This window comes from Malaclemys terrapin, chromosome 19, assembly GCF_027887155.1.
Source record: "Malaclemys terrapin pileata isolate rMalTer1 chromosome 19, rMalTer1.hap1, whole genome shotgun sequence".
Lineage (NCBI taxonomy): Eukaryota > Metazoa > Chordata > Testudines > Emydidae > Malaclemys > Malaclemys terrapin.
The window spans coordinates 8,241,220-8,260,289 of NC_071523.1; the positions used below are offsets into that span (position 1 = coordinate 8,241,220).

At 52.9% G+C, this 19,070-nt stretch overlaps 2 protein-coding genes across 2 annotated transcripts in view; both read left to right on the forward strand.

Moving 5' to 3' along the window:
- LOC128826026 (group IIF secretory phospholipase A2-like) overlaps positions 1 to 19,070 on the forward strand; it is a 218,685-nt gene that overhangs the window by 12,171 nt on the left and 187,444 nt on the right. The gene's annotated exons all lie outside the window — the stretch shown is intronic.
- On the forward strand, positions 1,151 to 17,762 carry HTR6 (5-hydroxytryptamine receptor 6). Its single transcript, XM_054009023.1, has 3 exons — positions 1,151 to 2,048; positions 15,061 to 15,219; positions 16,128 to 17,762. The coding sequence occupies exons 1-3, from the start codon at positions 1,323 to 1,325 to the stop codon at positions 16,551 to 16,553; spliced, it is 1,311 nt and encodes a 436-aa protein (XP_053864998.1). The 5' UTR covers positions 1,151 to 1,322; the 3' UTR covers positions 16,554 to 17,762.

Below are 19,070 nucleotides of genomic sequence, written 5' to 3' on the forward strand. Positions count from 1 at the left end.
TTTCCTCTCCCTTGTTGCCTTGGGTGGTAAGTGCGAACCGTTGGCCCCCTCGCCCGTGTCCCTTCCCATGCAGACAGGTCACCCAGCGCGCTGTCCGGTTTTCAAGTGACCGAAGCAACCAGGCTTCTTCCATTTCCCTTGGGTTGCTGTTCCGAACGGCCCTCCTGCCTCTGACGGTTTTCCCGCTAGCTGACATTTCTCGTGCGCCGATGCCATGGTGAGGGTCACAGTACCTGGGCCAGAGCCCCCGCAGATGCTCATTGGTTGCAGTGGGTTTTGGATCATGCCTTTAATGCCTAGGCAGCGAGGGAGATCCCAGAAAGTCCCCCTGCGTGAGCCGCCTGATCCCTTGCTGGCTGTTTTGCGGAGATCACGGTGTGTTTTCGTGTTGCGTACGGCCGGATTAAACCATCCGTCGGGCTCAGGGACTGGGATTAAATCCTTGCTGATCAGTGCAGCCCTGCACGGCTCTTTTTAGCCTCAAACCTGTTGATGGGCTGCCCGATGTTAACTTTACCCTCTTGTGCTAGATCTTCCCCTTGAACCCAAGTAGCTGGGTGGAGGGGGAGGGCTGGTGGAGTGTGGGGAGATAGTGTTTGCTGTCTCTTTAAGGGCAGAAAAGAAAGCTCTCCATTTGCTACTCTCTAGGATTTAGACCAGATCCCTGTTTCCTTTAGCAAGAGTACAGGGGGAGGAGGATGCCCAGGGGGCAGGAGGATGCTCACGCACACACCCACCTCTGGCCAAGGGGCGACACCTCTGTGCTGCCTTCACCCACACCTGCCCGTCGCAGCGTTCTCCCACAAGCAAGACTTTGTAGGAGCCTCTTGCTTCCCTTGCATCAGGGTTTATTCTGCCTCTTGCCTGCTCTGCGTGCAGCAGCAGCCGGGATCGGACAGACAGCAGCTGAAAGGAAAAGGCTCAGAAGAAAGAGCCCTACAGGTAAGGCAAGGAGGAGGGAGAGAGAGAGAAGCAGAGCTAGGAACTCAGGGGCATCTGCTCCCCGCACCAGCCTCTACCCAGTGGCGGCCAAGCAGGCGTCTAAGTGGCATTTGCAGTTACTAGGAAATGCCTCGGTATGAGCCGTGGGGGGTGTGTGGGGGGGAACCTTTCTTCTGCTGATCGGCTCCTGAGCTTGTCATTCTGCCCTGGTTGCCAGTGAAGAGAGAGGAGGAGAAGAGGGGGGGAGGAAGCAAGAGCTGGATCACACTTCTTCCCTTTGAAAGCTGGCCCATGGCAATGATCACCTAGTCCTGATCTCTGGTCTGTGCCGAGCTGCCCCAGGGGCCTCGCTGGCTGCCCTCCTCCCCCCCAGCTCCTCCATGGCAGCAGATTTTGGGAGCCCTAATGCCAGTGTGATTGGGGAGAGGTCCCTGGCTGGGGGGAGCAGCTGGGTGGCCGCCTTCCTCTGCTTCATCGTCCTGCTGACCACCCTGGGGAACGTCCTGCTCATTCTGCTGATCTTCACGCAGCGCTCCCTGCGCAACACCTCCAACTACTTCCTGGTGTCCCTCTTCATGTCCGACCTGATGGTGGGCGTGGTGGTCATGCCCCCAGCCATGCTGAACCAGCTCTATGGCCGGTGGGTGCTGGCGGGCGAATTCTGCTCCATCTGGTACTCCTTCGACGTCATGTGCTGCAGTGCCTCCATCCTCAACCTCTGCGTCATCAGTCTGGACAGGTACCTGCTCATCATTTCCCCGCTCAAGTACAAGCTCAGGATGACCTCCTGCAGGGCCGTGTGGCTCATCTTCGCCACCTGGACCTTGGCCGCCCTGGCCTCCTTCCTGCCCATCAAAATGGGGTGGCACGAGCTGGAGTTTGAGATCAGGCCCCTCAATAGCACCTCCCACGTGGAAGAGGACCAGTGCAGGCTCCTGGTCAGTCTGCCCTATGCTCTGATAGCCTCCTGCCTGACGTTCTTCCTCCCATCCATGGCGATCTCCTTCACCTACTGCCGGATCCTCCTGGCCGCCAGGAAGCAAGCTGTGCAGGTGGCGTCGCTCACCACCAACATGGCCAGCACCTCCGACGAACCCCTGCAACAGGTAATGGGGTTTGACGGTGCTGGTGGTGGTTGGCCCTGGGTATGTGCAGAAGGGGCTGGTTGCGTCATGCCTGCTGATCCCACAGCCAAGCTGGTGGGTTTCACCCTCCCTGCCCTCTCCTGGGAAGGCTAGCAAAAAAAATCATACCCCGCCCATGAAACCAGCTGAGGTGGGGACCGCCAGAGCTTGGCTCTGTGGCTTTTAAACTCATCGAAGGGGGGGAATCTTTCAGGCAGAGAAAGTCGCCGGGGATGCTGTAGCCTTGGGCCGAGCTGCAGCAGGGCCGGGGGACAAATGCGGGGGGAGAGTCAAGCAATTTATGCAGCGGACGGAGCCTGAGGACTGACCCCCCCTGCCCCCTTCCTGGTGCTTTCCAATCCCTCCCCAACAGCCCCCTGCCCTTGCAAGGTGGAAGGATTAGAAAGGGTCATGCAAAACAGTTATAGGCAAGATCAGCTGGATTCTTCCCCCTCTCCCGTTTCCCCACCTGGAAAAAGTTCCTTTGTTTATAGGTTGGAAAGTAAAAGCTGACGTGATGATAATTTACATGAGGAATTATAAGAGGCAGTTCGTGGAATGGAGACTAATTAAAGCCATTTTGAGAAGGGGTTTAACTGGGGAGAGGAGAAGCTGAGGGAAATTCCCCCACCCCTTCCCCACAGCTCTTCAGTGGGGCTTAATATTCAATATCCTCCCCATAGATCTCTGCCCCCGTCCTTTCCTCTCCGGTGGTTTCTATGATCGTTTGTTAAATAGGAGCTTGATCCAGCGGTGGGGAAGTCCCCTGCTGACTTCAGTGGCAGCTGGATTGGGCCCTGGGTTACAGCAAAGTGCCGTTTGGTCAGCAGCCTCCAGGCCTTTGGGTAGCCACTTCCCCACAGCGAGGAATGCCACCGATTAACGATGACTGGGCAATACATGGGGAGAGAGCGGGAAGGAACTGTCCGGGCTGGGGTCAGGAAACCTTGCAGCATGATGCCAAGGGAGGAAGCAGAGGAAGGTGCTCCCACAGCCCCGGGGGGCACTCCTTGTGGTCAGTCCCGGGGGGTACACACTCTTCTAAAGCGTGTTGGGGTTTGTCTGGATTAGGGTCAGGTTAGCTGAACCTGGCTTGGCTTGGCTTGGACCATCTTACTCAGCTACACAAACCTGGCTGGACCGGGAATGCGTGGGGGCCTCTGCTGCACTAGGGCCATGGGAGGGCTGAATTGCCATTCGTTATGGATTTATATGGGGCAGATTTGGGAGACCTGGGTTCTGTTCCTGGCTCTGCAATTGACTGGCTGGGTGTCCAGGGGCAAATCACTTCCCCTTTCTGCACCACCAATTTCCTGGGTGGTAAAATGAGCGTGGTGATACTTACCTGCCTCTCACGGTTACGTCTACACTGCCACGAGACCCCCGCAGCTGGCCTGTGCCAGTTGAGCTCCTGGGCTCCGGCTAAGGGTGGAGGGTGGGACCTTCCCTCTCAACTTGCAGGGTCCTAGAGCCTCGGCTGCAGCTTGAGCCCGAACAGCGACACAGCCCCTTCGCCCAAGTCAGCTGGCACAGGCCAGCCGTGGGTTTGAATAGCAGGGCAGGCACACCGCCGGGGACTGTGAGTCCACGATTCTGATCCTCAGCCGGAGGGGGCTATACTGCGCACGCTCCTTCTTAAGGATCGCTCGCTATTATTATTCAAATACCTCTTGCATTGCCTTCTCCTGCACGCTCCTGGGCTTCACTCAAGAGCCCTCCTTGTTATTGAATCAATAGCCCTTGCAGCAAAGGGCCCCGCAGAACAACAAGCTGGAAGGCCAAGTGAGATGCCGTGACTCATCGTCGCCAGTGTTCCTCGCGCCAGATGGGCAAACTCAGAAGTATTCCCCGATGGAGCTTAGATTAAGCATTTAAGCTAAAAATGTGCTGAACAGAGCCTGATCCAGCAAGGTGCTGAGTGCCTTCCATTCCCGCTGTCTTCAGTGGGCGCTGATGGGGCATAACACTGGGCAGAAGCAGCTCTGCACCTTGCAGGCTTGGTCCTAGGCTGAGGCACGAGGTGTGGGCTTGTCCCGTGCCCCCACATGAATATCTGAGCATTGGATCTGGCAGGTACAACCTCCTCCATCACACCTGACGAGGGGCAAAGGGTCAATATGGTGCCACAGCTCGGGGCGGGCTCTGCACAGCGGGACACCCGGCTCACAGGCTCGGTCGGCGTCGGTGGCTCAGGGGGCGAAGGCCCCAAACAGGATGGGACTTCTGTGAATCAGACCAGGTGGAGCGAGGCGGGAGGGGAGAGGCAGGCGTCAATGGGAGGGGGTGGAGGAGCTGTGAGAAGTTGGCCCTAATGTCAGAAGGGTGCTGGCGCAGCATGGAGTGAGGCGAACGGCCCAGACGAGGGGATGGAGCAGCACCGTAAAGCTTGGGGGGCAGAGGAAATCCCAAGAGGCAAAGGAGAGACTCCCAAAGCCTCCGCGAACAACGGGGGAGAAGCCTGGCTACACACAGGTGGCTGAGGTGACTTACGAGAGCGTGAGGGGAAGCTGGGGGTGGGCCGCCATGTGTCCCGGGGGCTGTGTCTTGTGAGTCACTCTGCCCGCGCACTCCTGAAGGAAAGAAACCCAAGCTCCAGCTCCCTCAGGGTGCAGGGGGGAGGGCGGAAGGGGCTGCTGAGCTAGGACGGACGAGCCAATTTGTGTGAATTTATCACCAGAGACGTGATTTCTAGGAAAATGACACCTCCCTCATGATCTTGTGATAGAACGCTCAAATCTCAGGATTTTTTTCCAGCCCCGGGCTGAGGTGAGCGTCCCTGCCCCTTCCCACCTCTCCTCACAACCCTGGCTCAGCCCTCCATCCCCCACCTCTGCCCACAGCCCATGATCAGCCCTTCATCCCCCACCTCTCCCCACGGCCCTGGCTCGGCCCTCCGTCCCCCACCGCTCCCTACAGCCCATGCTCGGCCCTCCATCCCCCACCTCTCCCCACAGCCCTGGCTTGGACCTCTGTCCCCCACCTCTCCCCACGGCCTTGAAGCACACAGCCGAGCGTGCTGGCTTTTGTGGTTATTCATTGCATGGGGAACCTAGCACCTCACTCAGGCTTTCCTGTGATGGTCTAGGCACCTAAAAGTTAGGGGCCACAATGCTCAGCATTGTGATGTCTAAGCCCCTTTGTGGAGACCCCAACTGAGCCAGAGGCCCCATTGTGCTAGGTGCTGTACATACCAATAGCGAGAGACAGACCCTGCCTCAAAGAGCTCAAGATCTAAACAGACAAGAAACACAAAGGAATATTTACCACCCGCATTTTACAGTGGGGCAGCTGGGGCCCAGAGAAATTAGGTGACTTACCCAAGGTCCCACATGGAGTCTGTGGCAGAGCTTAGGACCCAGCTCTGAATCCCAGCATGGTGTCTTCACCACAAGAGCCGCCTTCCTCTTCGGGAGCCTTGTGTCAGGTTCAACATCAGGGAGGAAGAGACTCGTTTGTGGCTGAGGTAAGAGGCCCACCCCTTGAAGTGCCATTTGTGAAAGAGGGATGGTGTGTACACGGCACGCTACTGGGATGAGAGAGAACCAAAGCACGCGTGTGTGTGTGTATGTGTGTGTGTGTCACTCTTGGCATATAGGACAGACCCTCAGCTAGACTAAACGGGCCCAGCTGTACTGAAGTCCATGGTCTGGTGACAGTAGCTGAGGATTTGACTCATAGACGTTTGTTTATACCTCAGCTACTAAACCTCCAAAATAGAAAATCCACCCTGAGAATGTTCTGCCACACGCATCGGCTAGTTGAAGGAAAGTGCAAATCAGGAGTAAATCAGTTGACGGAACTCAGAGCCAGAGTCCATGGTCCCGACTGGCCTGGTTTTACAGAGCGGTTACACCTGATTTACTCCGAAGCAGGTGTGAGGCGACCTAGGACCTCCAGGTGTTTGTAGTTCTTGGTTATTTCCCCATTGAGATTCACTCCGGAAAAACAAAGGGATGTGGATTGTGCCCTGGGAACACTGAGGAGAGCCTAGTATTTAGCTGTATCCACAGTCTCACCTGTCAGACCGTTTGTTTAAATTCTTTGTTAGTCCATGGTATAACCGGGAAGCCCTGCTGGTGATTGCGCCGATCCCAGACCATATAGCAAAAGTGGATTTTATTTTGTAAGTTTAAAGATTTTTCTCCCCAGGGAATGGAGCAAGGGGCCTGCTTTCCCACTCGCATCAGGTTTATACTGGGGAACTCCACTGGCGTGACTCTGGATTTGCACCGGTGTGAGTAAGTGGAGATCCCCTTTGCGTCCAGATTGCTTTCATGTCTATGGAACAAATCCTTTTCTAAGCAAAGAGTATGTGGGGGAAAGTTCAAGCTCTTAGGTGCAATCGTAGGATAGTTATGACGAGATCTGAAGAACACCAAGATTAATTTCTAAACGATTGAGATGCTAAAAAAGAAAAGGAGGGGGAAAAAATGACCTGGAGAGTTTAAAAATAGATGGTTCTTCTATAACTCCACATATTGGATGAGTTCAGAGTTCACGTGTTGCTGATTTTAGGCCTTTCTTGGTTTGACGCTCTTGGCAGTATGTTTTCATTCTCTCAGCTGAGTATGTTCTTCAACCCATTGCCTTCAAGGGCATCAAAGTACATGATGGGTGGGAGACGTCTGTCCAGTGACTCCCAGAAATGACAAGGTTTCTTACAGGGAGGAGAAAACTTAGAGGGTAGTTTAATGTAAAGTGTCTGGCTCCTTCCAGTTTCCCCCCCAAATCGCTCTCCATCCTCTCTCTAGGCGCCTTGGGATGACATTTTGCACACCTAGAGCACCCTTCCTTCTAGAATCTCACAGCACTCGATTAATTATGCCTCCCAGCACTCCCGGGGTGTGTGTTAAATATTATTTACCCCCATTTTATATATGGGGAAACTGAGGCACGGGGCAGGTCAGTGATTTGCTCAGACACATATGCTGGGAATAGAATCCAGGTGCCATCTCCTTAAAATCAGCAGTAGTTATTTCTCTCCTGCAATAGTCCTGACCCCCTCCCTCTTCCAGTCCCCTGCTCGGCATGCGGTACTTTGGTTCTCACAGGCGTCTGGCTATCTAGATCATGATGGGATTTGACAGTCTGGCCTTTATGAACGCTGGGGAGCCCAGGAGTTTTGCTGGAGAAAGAGGCTCAGTCTCTCGCTCTCCCTGCTTCTCGCTCGTTCACTTATGGAGACGGTAACAGCCGTCACCAAAATAATTGTACGGAGGAGGAGAAGCTGTCATGCCCATTATTAAGAATTGTGGAGCTTGATGTCACTCTCAGGAAAGGAATAATTTCCCATTCCCCTCAAATTGCTAGCTGTGGGGGTGTGTCAGTGCTGATTATGGCTGGGGAAGGGGTGGGTGGGGCAAAGTATCTGGATTGACAGCAGCTTCAAAGCATTTGACACCATTTTTTTGGTTTCTTTTAAGAAGAGCCTGTTCCCATGGCTGTGTGCTGAGCTTTGCAGGACAGTAGTGGGGTTGGGATTAGTGAGAAATAAACTTCCTTTGCAAGAGCTTTCGCTGTAGAGTTTCACTGACTCCAGTGCAGCCCGAACGCTTGTCCCTGCCGTGAACAGAAGTTTGTCCAATAAAGACATTCCCTCACCTATCTTGTCTCTCTCCTGTGCAGAGGGGCAGTGTAAGGCCTACGCATCACTTAAGTCTCAGCTAAGCCCATGCACTGGCCATGTAGGCATGCGTCAGTTCTGCCCTGTGATAACCGGATGAGTGGTAGGATTAGAAAAGAGGGGAGAAAATTACACCCCAACCCCCCCAGATTTCTGCAGCAAGCCTTTAGTGCAGCCCACGCAGCTTCTATTTGTCTCCACCAGACAATCTAATCAACCTCAGAGCTGAGTTCAATAATAGTTGTAACTAGGAATTGGCCAGCCATACATTCACCAGATTGGTGAAGGGACCTGAAGGCTGAGATGACTAATACAGTCTCGCCCGCTGCACTTAAAAAGCAACGCCAGAAAAATCTCCCCGCTCTGTCACTTTCAGCTGTCATGACAGTTACTAATGTTCCAGGCAAGTGTATTTTAATTTGCCAACTTGCTTAAAAAAAAAAAAGAGCATTTCATCAATGAACTAATAAGTACAACTGTATCGATTCAGGAGGTGTAGCGAGAGGAAAGCAGCACTCACAGTGAGAATGAATTACTGACAGTACGAGGGTACAAAGACATGGGTGCAGATTTTTAAAGGTATTTAAGTGTGGTTCTGCTCAGTGTTGCAAAGTCTAACCAAATTAGGAGCCTGGGTCTCCTTTTCAAAACGACTCAGGCATTTGGGAACTGAAGTTTCAATCATGGGACTTAGGAGTCTCTTTTGAAAATGAGTCTTAAGCTCCTAAATCAGTTAGATGGTGCAAGGCTGAGCAGAGCAACATCTAAGCCCCTTTAAAATACGGGCCTTACTTCCTATGTGATGGGCCAAGATTCTCCTCTGAGTCATTCTTGATTTATACTAATGAAATTCCACCAAAGCCAGTGGAATTCCTTGTAATTTACACTGGTGTGAGAGGAAAACATGGCCCAGTATGGAGGATTTCCAATTCGTCTCCAGTGCTATAAATCACCGATCCCTAGCCCTGATGTGTCATGAAACATTGGACTTTAAATCCATCTCTGAGCCAATGCTGAATATTGTCCATTTATCAACTCAGCCCACCGTAATATTTGTGGGGAAAGAAGGACTATCTGTATAGCTGTACGTATCATCAGGCTCTCCCCACCTCCACCAAAAGGGTAGCTGTTTTAAGCTATTCAGGATGTGGAACGTTAGAAGCAGTCTGAATAGAAATATAGATGGCTAAGGGGCAGGTGAAAATTGTCAGTAGTAGGCGATAAATGCAATTTATGACGTGGTTCCACAATTTGTCATATGGCTATTGCCATCACTAAGGCTATGACTTAGTCACGGAATCCGTGACGTCCTGCAACCTCTGTGACTTCAGACTGAGGTGGTCAGGATCTGCAGGGTCCCCCGCCACCCACGAGGGCAGGGAGCTGCGGGTTCCCCCCACTGCCTGTGGTGGCCCCCAGAGCTCCAAGCCGCCACAGGTGGCAGGGTACCCCACAGCTCCTGACTGCTGCGGGCAGTGGGGGAACCCCCAAGCTCCCGGATGCCATGGGCGGTGGGGAACCCTGCAAATCCTGGCCACGGCGGGGGAACCCCGAGCTACCTGTCAGAACCCCTGAGCTCCCAGCTGCCATAGGTGGTGGGGTCCCTGCAAATGGCAGGGGAACCCCTGAGCTCCTGGCTGCCGCGGGGGAATCCCTGAGCTCCTGGCCACCGTCGGCCCCTGGGGCTGTGGGTGGCAGAGGTCTCCTGTAGCTCCCATCCCCAGTGGGTGGCGGGGTACCCCACAGCTCCCGAACACTGTGGGCGGTGGGGGAACCCCCAAGCTCCCGGCTGCTGCAGCCCCTGGAGTTGCAGGTGGCAGGGGTACCCTGTGGCCCCCAGCTGCTGCAGGCGGCTCCTAGCCCCTGCTCAGCTGCCCTCTTCAGGTGGGACCCACAGATCTCCATTTTGTCACAGATATTTTTAGTAAAAGTCACAGACCGGTCACGGCGTCCATGAATTTTTCTTTTTTTCCCGTGACCTTTCCGTGACTTTTACAAATAATATCCAGAACAAACTCTTAGCCTTAGCCATCACACATGTAATATCCAAGCGCATTTATCTCTTTTTCTAATCACAAATCTTTCTAATTATGTGTGTGGGTTTATATATGTGTATGTGCATCAGATGCTGCATACATATGGGAAGAAATTAGTTCTAAGTGGTAGAGAATTTGCAATTCTTCCACACTACGTTATTTTGAACACCCTTCTTCTGATTTTATTACATAGGCTACAGTATTAAGCAAGATACAGTATAGATTCCTTTTTCAAAAATCACTGGTTGAGCTGCGAGATGTGTTTTTACACATGAAAGAGGTCTGATTTTGCATATAATATATAGTTCTGCAGGAGAAAATTATTTGTTACTAAATGTAACAGCTTTAATTCCCCAGTAATGGTCTCTATTGACCTAGTATCCTACAGTGAAAAGACAAACTTAATTGCTTTTAAATACCTTGATTTAGCTTGCTGTTCTTTTTCTTCCACATAAGGAGCTGGGTGTCTCTGACCCAGCCAACTCACTTGTGGATAAGTCCTAAAGTATGTTAATAGGTGGAAGGAGAAGCAGAGAATAAAGAGACAAAATACTGGAGCAATTTTGAAAGGCCTTTTCTGAGAGAGCAGATTTGGCCACAAAATGCATTTACACATTCTAGGTCAGATCCATTGACCCAGAATGTTTCTTGAACTAACATCCGTATTCACACTGATGGACTTTGGGCTGTGAAACCGTGTCCCTCATTGATGAAAATGGAGGACTTTCAGCACCCTGGACAGCAAGGACTTTACAAGCTGTATTAGGCCTCATTTCAGCCAAGCACATGCTTAAATCTTTGAAGTCAATGGGACTTAAGTGAGTGCTCAAGTTCAGCATGTGCTCACGTGTTGTTGAATCAGGGGCTTAGAACGTAAACATCCTGCTCCCAGTTAAGCCAATGGAGTGAAAATGAAGCTTTCCTGATCATTCTGCACAAGGAATGACAGTAGCTGGTAGATAACAAAGAGTCTTGTTACATCTCTAATAGTACGGCTGTCATTTGTCTCCACCTCTGAATGAATTTAAATGGGATGATAAGCAGAAATAACATGCAAAGCAGAGCGCCATCAGGGTGTTATGTTTTAAATCTCTTCTGTTCCTTGCGGGGGGCGGATCAGCAAGCTGCAACTTATTTAATTACGACAGGATAATTTAATTTGAGATTGCAGGACTGGATAGAAGACAGAGCTGGCTCTGAGCGTTGTAGATTGAAACACTTGAGGCCTTTCTTAGAAATAATAAATAATAAAAAATCCCCGAATAATATAGCCATTATGGTTCAGTGAGTAGTCATTTTTCTTTCCACAGTGGCTTTTTTTAACCACAGCGCCCCCTGCAGGGTGGGTCTGGGCTGTCAGTGAAGGATCATGGTGGTTTCTTTCACGCTTGGCAACCAAAGGTTGATTGCACCATAAATCCCCTGGGAATTCAATGCAATACACCTCAGTTCATGTAGTTTGTGTGCACTAAGCCTGACCCGACCGCCTGAGAGCTCGGGCAATTCACTTAAGCTCTTTGACCCAGAGCCTCAAAGATATTTCGGGACCAAACTCACGGCCATTTCAATGGGAGTTAGGTGGCTAAATGTCTTTGAGGAGCTAGGCCTTTGTGTCTCAGTTCCCTCAGATGTAAAATGGGGGTCATAACACCCACCTACCTCCCATGGGTGCTCTGCTTAGTATGTGAAGAGTTACTCACACATTATAATACTGCTACTGCTTCCACTGTGTCTGGGACCATCTGTGTCCAGGGCTCAATTCTGCAAAGTGCTGAGACCCTCGACTCCCAATGAAATCAATGGTGGTTGAGAACAATTAGCACCTCAGCATCTTGCGGGATGAGGGCCATAGAAGAGGGTCATTGGATTTGTCCCACAGCTCACTGTGCCCTCGTCACATGTTCTCCAGTCACGGGCCAGGACACCAGTTTCCTTATGGCACCACCGTTTGTGCGGCACACCACACCGGGGAATGTGCTGCTGGCTCATAAAAGGGGATCTGCTCCTTCTCTCCAACAAGTTACTGGGTCCTTCTCTCTGGAGCTGCAGGGGGTAGCTGTGGAACGAGTGAGCTGCTGGGAAAGGCAGCTGACTTGCAAGTGCAAGCCGTGCTGTGTAGGTGGGACAGCGAGGCCCACCCATGGCTCCATACTACAAACAGTGGTCGGAAGCAGGTTGTCATAATTTTTATCAACGATAATGCAAAAAATATAGAGGGCCACATCCCCAGCTGGGGTAAAGCAGTAGAGCTACTTAGAAGTATAGCTACTATGCAAGAGGCTCTGGCCCAGGGAGTGTAGTGCTGGGACATCCATCTGCTGGCTGGGAAAGTTATTGAGGATTTCCTTGGCTGCCCCCGACTAACGGATCTATGGCTCAAGGACCATGCGTATCTGGGCACAGACAACCCACTGATGGCAAGCTAAAGTGACTTCTGTCTTTGTCAAGGTGTGTTTTCTTTCTAGCCGTTGTCACCTGTTGCCGTAGCCAGCCAGGCTGGTGTTTAAAGGGCGAAGACCTGAAAAGCTTCCCTTTAGCCCAGCGTTTGCACTGGTCTAATGTTGAAAGAACGTGCTAGTCCAGTGAGAGAATCTATATAAAACGGAGCTGTTGCTGCTTGTTTTCCTCACCCAGGCATATTAGTCTCGGCGGGCTTCTAACACGGACGTTCACAATCCACTCCAGGAGCTGCTTTGCTTCTGAGCATCACTTTGTAACAGATCTACAACCTAGACCAGTTTCCCTTCCTCTCTGGGGCCCCAGCTGAGCCCAGTAAGCCCTGGCCACCGCTGGGGCTGGGGGAGAAGGGGGGGGTATAAAGAATCTGTTTGTGCCTCTCCCCCCAAAGCTGGGGGAGACGCCACATTTATCTGCGGCGCAGTGTAGCGGCACCTCATGGCTGTTCTAAATGATACCAGCTGCAAAGGGCCTCTCCAGCCGTCCAGGATCACAGGAGTGCAGGTGCCCATCAGTCAGCCCTGCTTTTTTACTGGCCATGCCCGAGGCTAGGCCTGTCTGCTGGCTCTGTACTACTCCTGTGGGCTTAGAGCAAATGACAAGCCCCAGCTGGCTGTGGTTCCCCTTTGCGCTCTAAGGGGCCACAGTGGAGTCCGGGACTAGGCCCCGTCTCTGGGGTAAAGCTATTGATCACAGGGTGGTTACTCGCTTTTTACAGCAGCGTGAGATTGGCATCGGGTGCAGTGACTCATTTCGAGCAGGACAAAGCAAGGGGAATAAACAAGGCTCCAGGAAAGCCAGCAGAGTGTGGAAGGAGGAGCGGGGATAACCACGTCCCTCCTTCCTGCGTGAAGGGACTGTCAGTCACTGGGGACAAATCCCATTTGCTTGGTGTCACGTTGAGCTGCTTGCCTGTCAAACACCTGACAAGGGGAGTGATTGCATTAGAGATTAGCCAGCGTGGCACTAGGCTAGCACAGCTCTCCTTGGGCCCGGGGTATTACAGGAAGGCACAGACACGGACGAAAGGGGGAGTGGAGGGATCAAGGAACACTTGGAGCTGGGGCAGACGAAGGGCCCCGTTCTCTGCTGCCCGGCACTTCATACAGCTGGTTTTGCACTCACTTTGCCCGGGTGTAAATGGCCACGCGAGGTGCGGTGCAATGGAGCAGCAGGTCTGGCGCACACAGGGAAGGGGCGGCAGAGAGAAGGCTGCTTTGGTTTGCCCAAGTTATAGCTACATGTTGCACCGGGGTGGAGGGGGAAGAAATAATAGTCCAGCAAACACAGGCGCTGACAGTTGTTTTTGCTGGTGGGCGGTTTTGGAGAGATGTTTGTGGGGTTTTTTTTGGGGGGGGGAGAGGAACGGAACTCTGCCAGTTTTGGGGGGAGGCTATTTTAAGCATATTTATACACTTCCTTCATATTCTAGTTATTGAATACGTGCCCATCATTGGTATCTTAGTGGGCGGTGGGGCCTTGGGGGAGGGGACAGAGAGGAGTGGGCGGGGGCCGCTCAGGGCAGGGGGTGGCAAGCAGTGAGTGGCGGATGAGGGGGATTTGCAGGGCTTGGAGAGGAGAGGGCAGGGAGGGCACCTTAGGGGAAGAGGCAGATTGGGTGGTGAAGCCTCAGGGGAAGTGACAGAGCCAGAGTGGAGCAAGGGGGGGTCAGGGGGGCCGGCTGAACAGAGGCGGGGCCATGGGGCAGAGCAGGGGCAGGGCCACAGTCTGGGCACCGGTGCCCCCCCCCACACTTCTAGGGAGCTTCCCGTGCTCCTGCCATACCTCCCCAAATGCAAGGTCATGCGCTGCCTGTGACTATGGCTTGTGGGTGCTGAGCACCCCCGATTGTTTTTGGTGGGTGCTTGAGGCCTGGCGCACTCACGCCAGAAAACCATTTAGAGCCTGATTTCCCCGTCTCCTCCTTCCTTATGGCATCACCCTACAGCTGGGGACAGTGGGTATAAAATGCTACCCCATTGGGCCGGTCAGAATAGTCTCTGCTAGGTGCAGGGACCAGCAGCGTGGGCCCCAGTGGAGCGAGTTTGATGCTTGTCTGAGGGGGTGTACATGCACTGAGGGCAGTGGAAAAGAGAGCGAGGGAAGGACTTAACACTGGTTAATGGCGCTGGTTTACGGAAGACGTTACCAAGCATGTAATAAACGCCGCGGTGGCTGAGCGATGGAGATCCAACGCCACACCATCCAGTGCGGTCACTTCTCCCCGCTCAGAGGCGGCTGACGCCAACCTCGTTAAGTTGGGCCAACGCTGGCGAAGGACACACGAGCTCTGCTGACAGCGCTGTGGCACAAAGGGAGCTTTACGTCACCTTTGTGCACAGCCAATCCCTGATCCATCCTTAGTGCGGATGACAATAGCCCCAGGGCTGCGCTTAGATTTGCCAGCTTGTAACGGCTCCCCCAGGGCTGGCCTGCTGGCTGGAGCACAGCCTTTTGTGCTAGGCCGGTTCTCAAACCGACGTGCCCTCAGTTTTCCCCCTACGCGTCCTCATCTGCTCCGACAGAGCCTGGCTGGCACGCGCTGGGGAATGCTGCTTGGCTCTTTACCTGGTGCTAGAGTTTACTACCACGTTCCTTAGCTTTGTACAAGCGCCCCGGAGCACAGTCACAGGCGCCTTTTATACCGCTGGCACGTGAAACAAGCGCTTTGGGACGGGCCCTCGCTTTGTTCTAGGTCTGTACAGTGCCTAGCACAATGGGGCCCCAGTGGCCTCGAGGTGCGACCGCAGCACAAGTGAATAGTAAGACCAACCTCTGCTGGAGCAGCAGGTCCTTGATACGTAAGGCAGAGGCTCCTCCCGTCTGGCCTGTTCTTTCGCCAGCCCCCTTTTCTCACATGGTTTCTTGTCCTTTGCAGGTCCCCGGAGCTCAGAGCCAAGCTGTGGCCCTGGGCGAGAACAGGAAATTTGCCAATAAGCACAGCAGAAAGGCGCTGAAGGCCAGCCTGACCCTGGGCATCCTGCTGGGAATGTTCTTCGTGGCCTGGCTCCCCTTCTTCGTTGCTAATATGGCACAAGTAAGTCCTGGGCAGAAGAGGCCGGAGATGCCCTGCCCTTGTACGTCAAACCCACTCACAGCCCCGGGAAGGCCCGAGAAGGCGAGTTGGTCACTGGCACGTCTGATAGCGATTAGCTCAATGTCTATGGTTGACTTAGCCAGGGCATCTTCCGCATTGCATGGTAGGGAGCTTCCCTCCCTGTGGCCCTTCCCGGGCCTGCCCGGATGGACTTTTAGACTGTAATCTCTTCGTGTTTGTAAAACACCCAGCCCCGTATCAATGGCAATGAGTTAGGGCCAAGATTTAGGAAGCAAGGAATTAGGAGATTTTATTCATGGCCCTTCCTACAAATCAGTTTACCAAGTCCAGCCCCCCTCAGAAATCGCTTTCCTGCCCACCACCTCCCAGCCGCACAGCTGCCTCTATGCCAACACCTTGCCGCTGGGCGCGCCTTGCTAATCTGTGCTGTTGCATACATCATCCAGGAGAGGGTGCACTACAGGCAGCCAACTGCTGAACTCTAACCTGTCTGGGGCGTGGACAACGTCACCATTGCACCTGTAGCCAAACCCAGCTCCCTCTGGAAATGGAGTTTGGACCCCTTGTCTCCCTTCCCTTTCCACAATGGCCCTGTCTTCATTCGCTGAGCAGTTTCTTTAGTTGCCTGCCCCAACCCTTGAGCCGGATGGGATCTGCCCCAGGACCCTGCAGTGTTTATTGCATGCAGTTCCTTTTCTCTTAACCCCCATGGGGACCTGCCTCCTTGGAGAACAGGGGAAAGGCCAGGCTTCGCCTCTGACCTATGTTGTGCAGAGCTGAGTGGGATGTGAGCCGTAGCAGCAAGGTATTGCCATGCCATTGCAGATGATGCTGGGATTGGTCAGGAGGCACGGCCTGTTCGAATCTGTGCTCTGTCTCCCTCCCAGGCAGTGTGTGACTGCGTCCCTGCTGGCTTCTTTGACGTCCTCACCTGGCTTGGGTACTGCAACAGCACCATGAACCCCATCATCTACCCCCTCTTCATGAGGGACTTCAAAAGAGCCATGGCTAAGTACCTGCCCTGCTGCCGGCGCTCTTGGGAAGGCAGGCCTAGCGCCATCTCCCTGTCCATGCGGAACTCCAACAGCGGGCCCCGGCTGGGGATGTCCCTCAAGAACGTCCTCACGCTGCAGGGCGAGACGGACTCAGTTGACTCGGTCATCCAGGTGAACGAGCACATCTTGCCGCCTGCCTGCAAAGACCCCCACCTGGAGTCCATCCCAGCCACGACTGCCGACTCAGTCAACCTCTTCGACTTAGATCACATGGACCAGGAGCTGCAGATCAACCAGCTGAACACGCCCATGGATTGACCACGCTGCCCCAATGCGGGTGGCACGAGGTTAGGAGGGACCTGCTCTTGGTTCCCCCTACAAGCTTGGGCTATGTACAGACACCTTAGCGGTTCCTGCTGGAATATAGTGACCCCCTGGATGGGGAAGCCAACGAGGGTGTGTGGGTACATGTACATGCCTTCTGAGCCAAAGTGAAGCATTGTTATACCACAATACACTCCCTCTATACATAGAAACTGATCCCAAAGTTTGCTGTCTCCCTAATCGTGGGCAGGAGGGAAAATGTGTCTCTTCTTAGTATGGAAATCACTGACCATTTTCCAGTGGTTACAGGTTGGGATTGTTTAAATACGATGAAGCGAAACGCTATTGCCAAGTTTACCTACCTGGTGTCGCTTTCCTTCGTCTCTATGTGTTTTCTCACTGTCTCACTTCCCCCTCCTGCTTTGTAATGTGGACAGCAGGACAGGCACTTTTACAGCCTGACCCACGCGTGATCTGCCCAGGTTGTAAGTGTTTTATGGTCCCGGAGCTAAGAAAACAGCGGCGCCATTTTCGCCTCCGCTCGCCTATAATGTGGAATTTTAAAAGTGGATTAAAAAGCAGCACATAGTAAAATTACAGCCAGCGAGAGAGAAACAAAACCCACCAGGCACTGAAGGCAGAGGGGTTCAGAGCAGCCAAAGGCAGCCACTGCTGGCCATCGCCACTGGACCCCAAGCACTTTGTTAGCAGGAGAACATCAACCTTCAAGTGCTCAGATGCTACAGCGCGGAGGGCATAGCATTATCTGACAAGAGAAGTTGATAAGACATAAGAACGGCCACACTGGGCCAGACCAAAGGTCCATCCAGCCCAGTATCCTATCTTCTGACAGTGGCCAATGCCAGGTGCCCCAGAGGGGATGAACAGACCAGGAATAATCAAGTGATCCATCCCTGTCGCCCATTCCCAGCCTCTGGCAAACAGAGGCTAGAGACACCGTCCCTGCCCATCCTGGCTAATAGCCATTGATGGACCTATCCGCCATGAACTTATCTAGCTCTTTTTTGAACCCTGTTACAGTCTTGGCCTTCACAACATCCTCTGGCAAGGAGTTCCACAGGTGGACTGTGCATTGTGTGAAAAAATACTTCCTTTGGTTTGTTTTAAATCTGCTGCCTATTAATTTCATTTGGTGACCCTGTAGTTCTTGTGTTATGAGAAGGAGTAAATAACACTTCCTCATTTACTGTCTCCACACCAGTCATGATTTTATAGACCTCTCTCATACCCCCCCCCCTTAGTCGTCTCTTTTCCAAGCTGAAAAGTCCCAGTCTTATTAATCTCTCCTCATATGGCAGCTGTTCCAGACCCCTCATCATTTTTGTTGCCTTAGACCATCATGAAGAGCAGTAAGGCTGTGATTCTCAGATGCTGTGCGGCGTTCCAGTACTGGAATCAAGGCTCTAGGCTCTAATCGCTACTCTAATTCTCAGCCTCTCTTCTCTGCCCTAGCGCCTGACGCCTTTGTTGCACATTCGCATTCCTGAGCTGGATCACGAGCAGCTCCAAGCCTCATGCTCACCCAAAGCCAGTCCCTAGCGTGGGTTAGAACATGTGCAGTTGAATGGGCGATTACAACCAAGGGCTTAGTCCTACAAACTGGGGCTGTTGCCTGAGAAGCATTGGAAGTAAGGCGTGTTCCGGCATCTGCCCCTCGCAGGGCTGGTGTGATGCTTTTAGTTGGAAGGACCACTCCCTGCTAGCGGCATGACTATCATCCAGTGTTTGCTGGTCCTTAGTAGGTACTGAACAGTCCCACTTTGCCACCTCCTAACACACACACACACACACACACACACACACACACTTGCTCTCAGAGTACCAGCACTGATGGCGTGAGGAATCTTTTGAGTCTTTTCATGCTGCTGTTTCCTTGAGAAATCATCAGCGCGGTGGGTGTCTGAGCAGAACATCAGGATGCTGAAAGACTCATTATATGGTGCGTCTCGGCCACAAAGAGGAAAAGGGTCACTGGTAACTAGCTTCAGAAATAATGATTTTTTTTTTGCTCTTACAATCCCACTGCAGAGGCTGATGGGACATGAACCACAGCGGGGGACACCGGCCACTGTGCTTTTAGAAGCTCTGTTAATGAGGCCACTGGCCAGAGAGCAGCAGGGTTAGCTAGTGCTGGGAAAGTCTCATGACGCCACTGTGATCAGACATCCCAGCTGTCCCCTCAGCTGAGGAGAACTCACGGTCTGGTACTCAAGGGCTTGATTTGTTCAGTCTAAGGGGGGACCCCCCACTTTCACGTAGAATTACTATGCTTATGCCCTGCCCCCGACCCATTTAATCACAATAGCTTTTAAAAGATGGTGCAACAACCCCGTCTCTTTGATACAGGCTTCAACAGCCAGTTCTCCTTGTGTGGGGAAACCCCCGGCTGCTTCTCGAGTCTTCCTGTTTGAAACCCCCAGTGTGGGGTTCATGTCAGGGAGGGTGGGTGGAGAAAGCATGTGGGGGTAGAGCGCCACTCTGCTCCAGCAA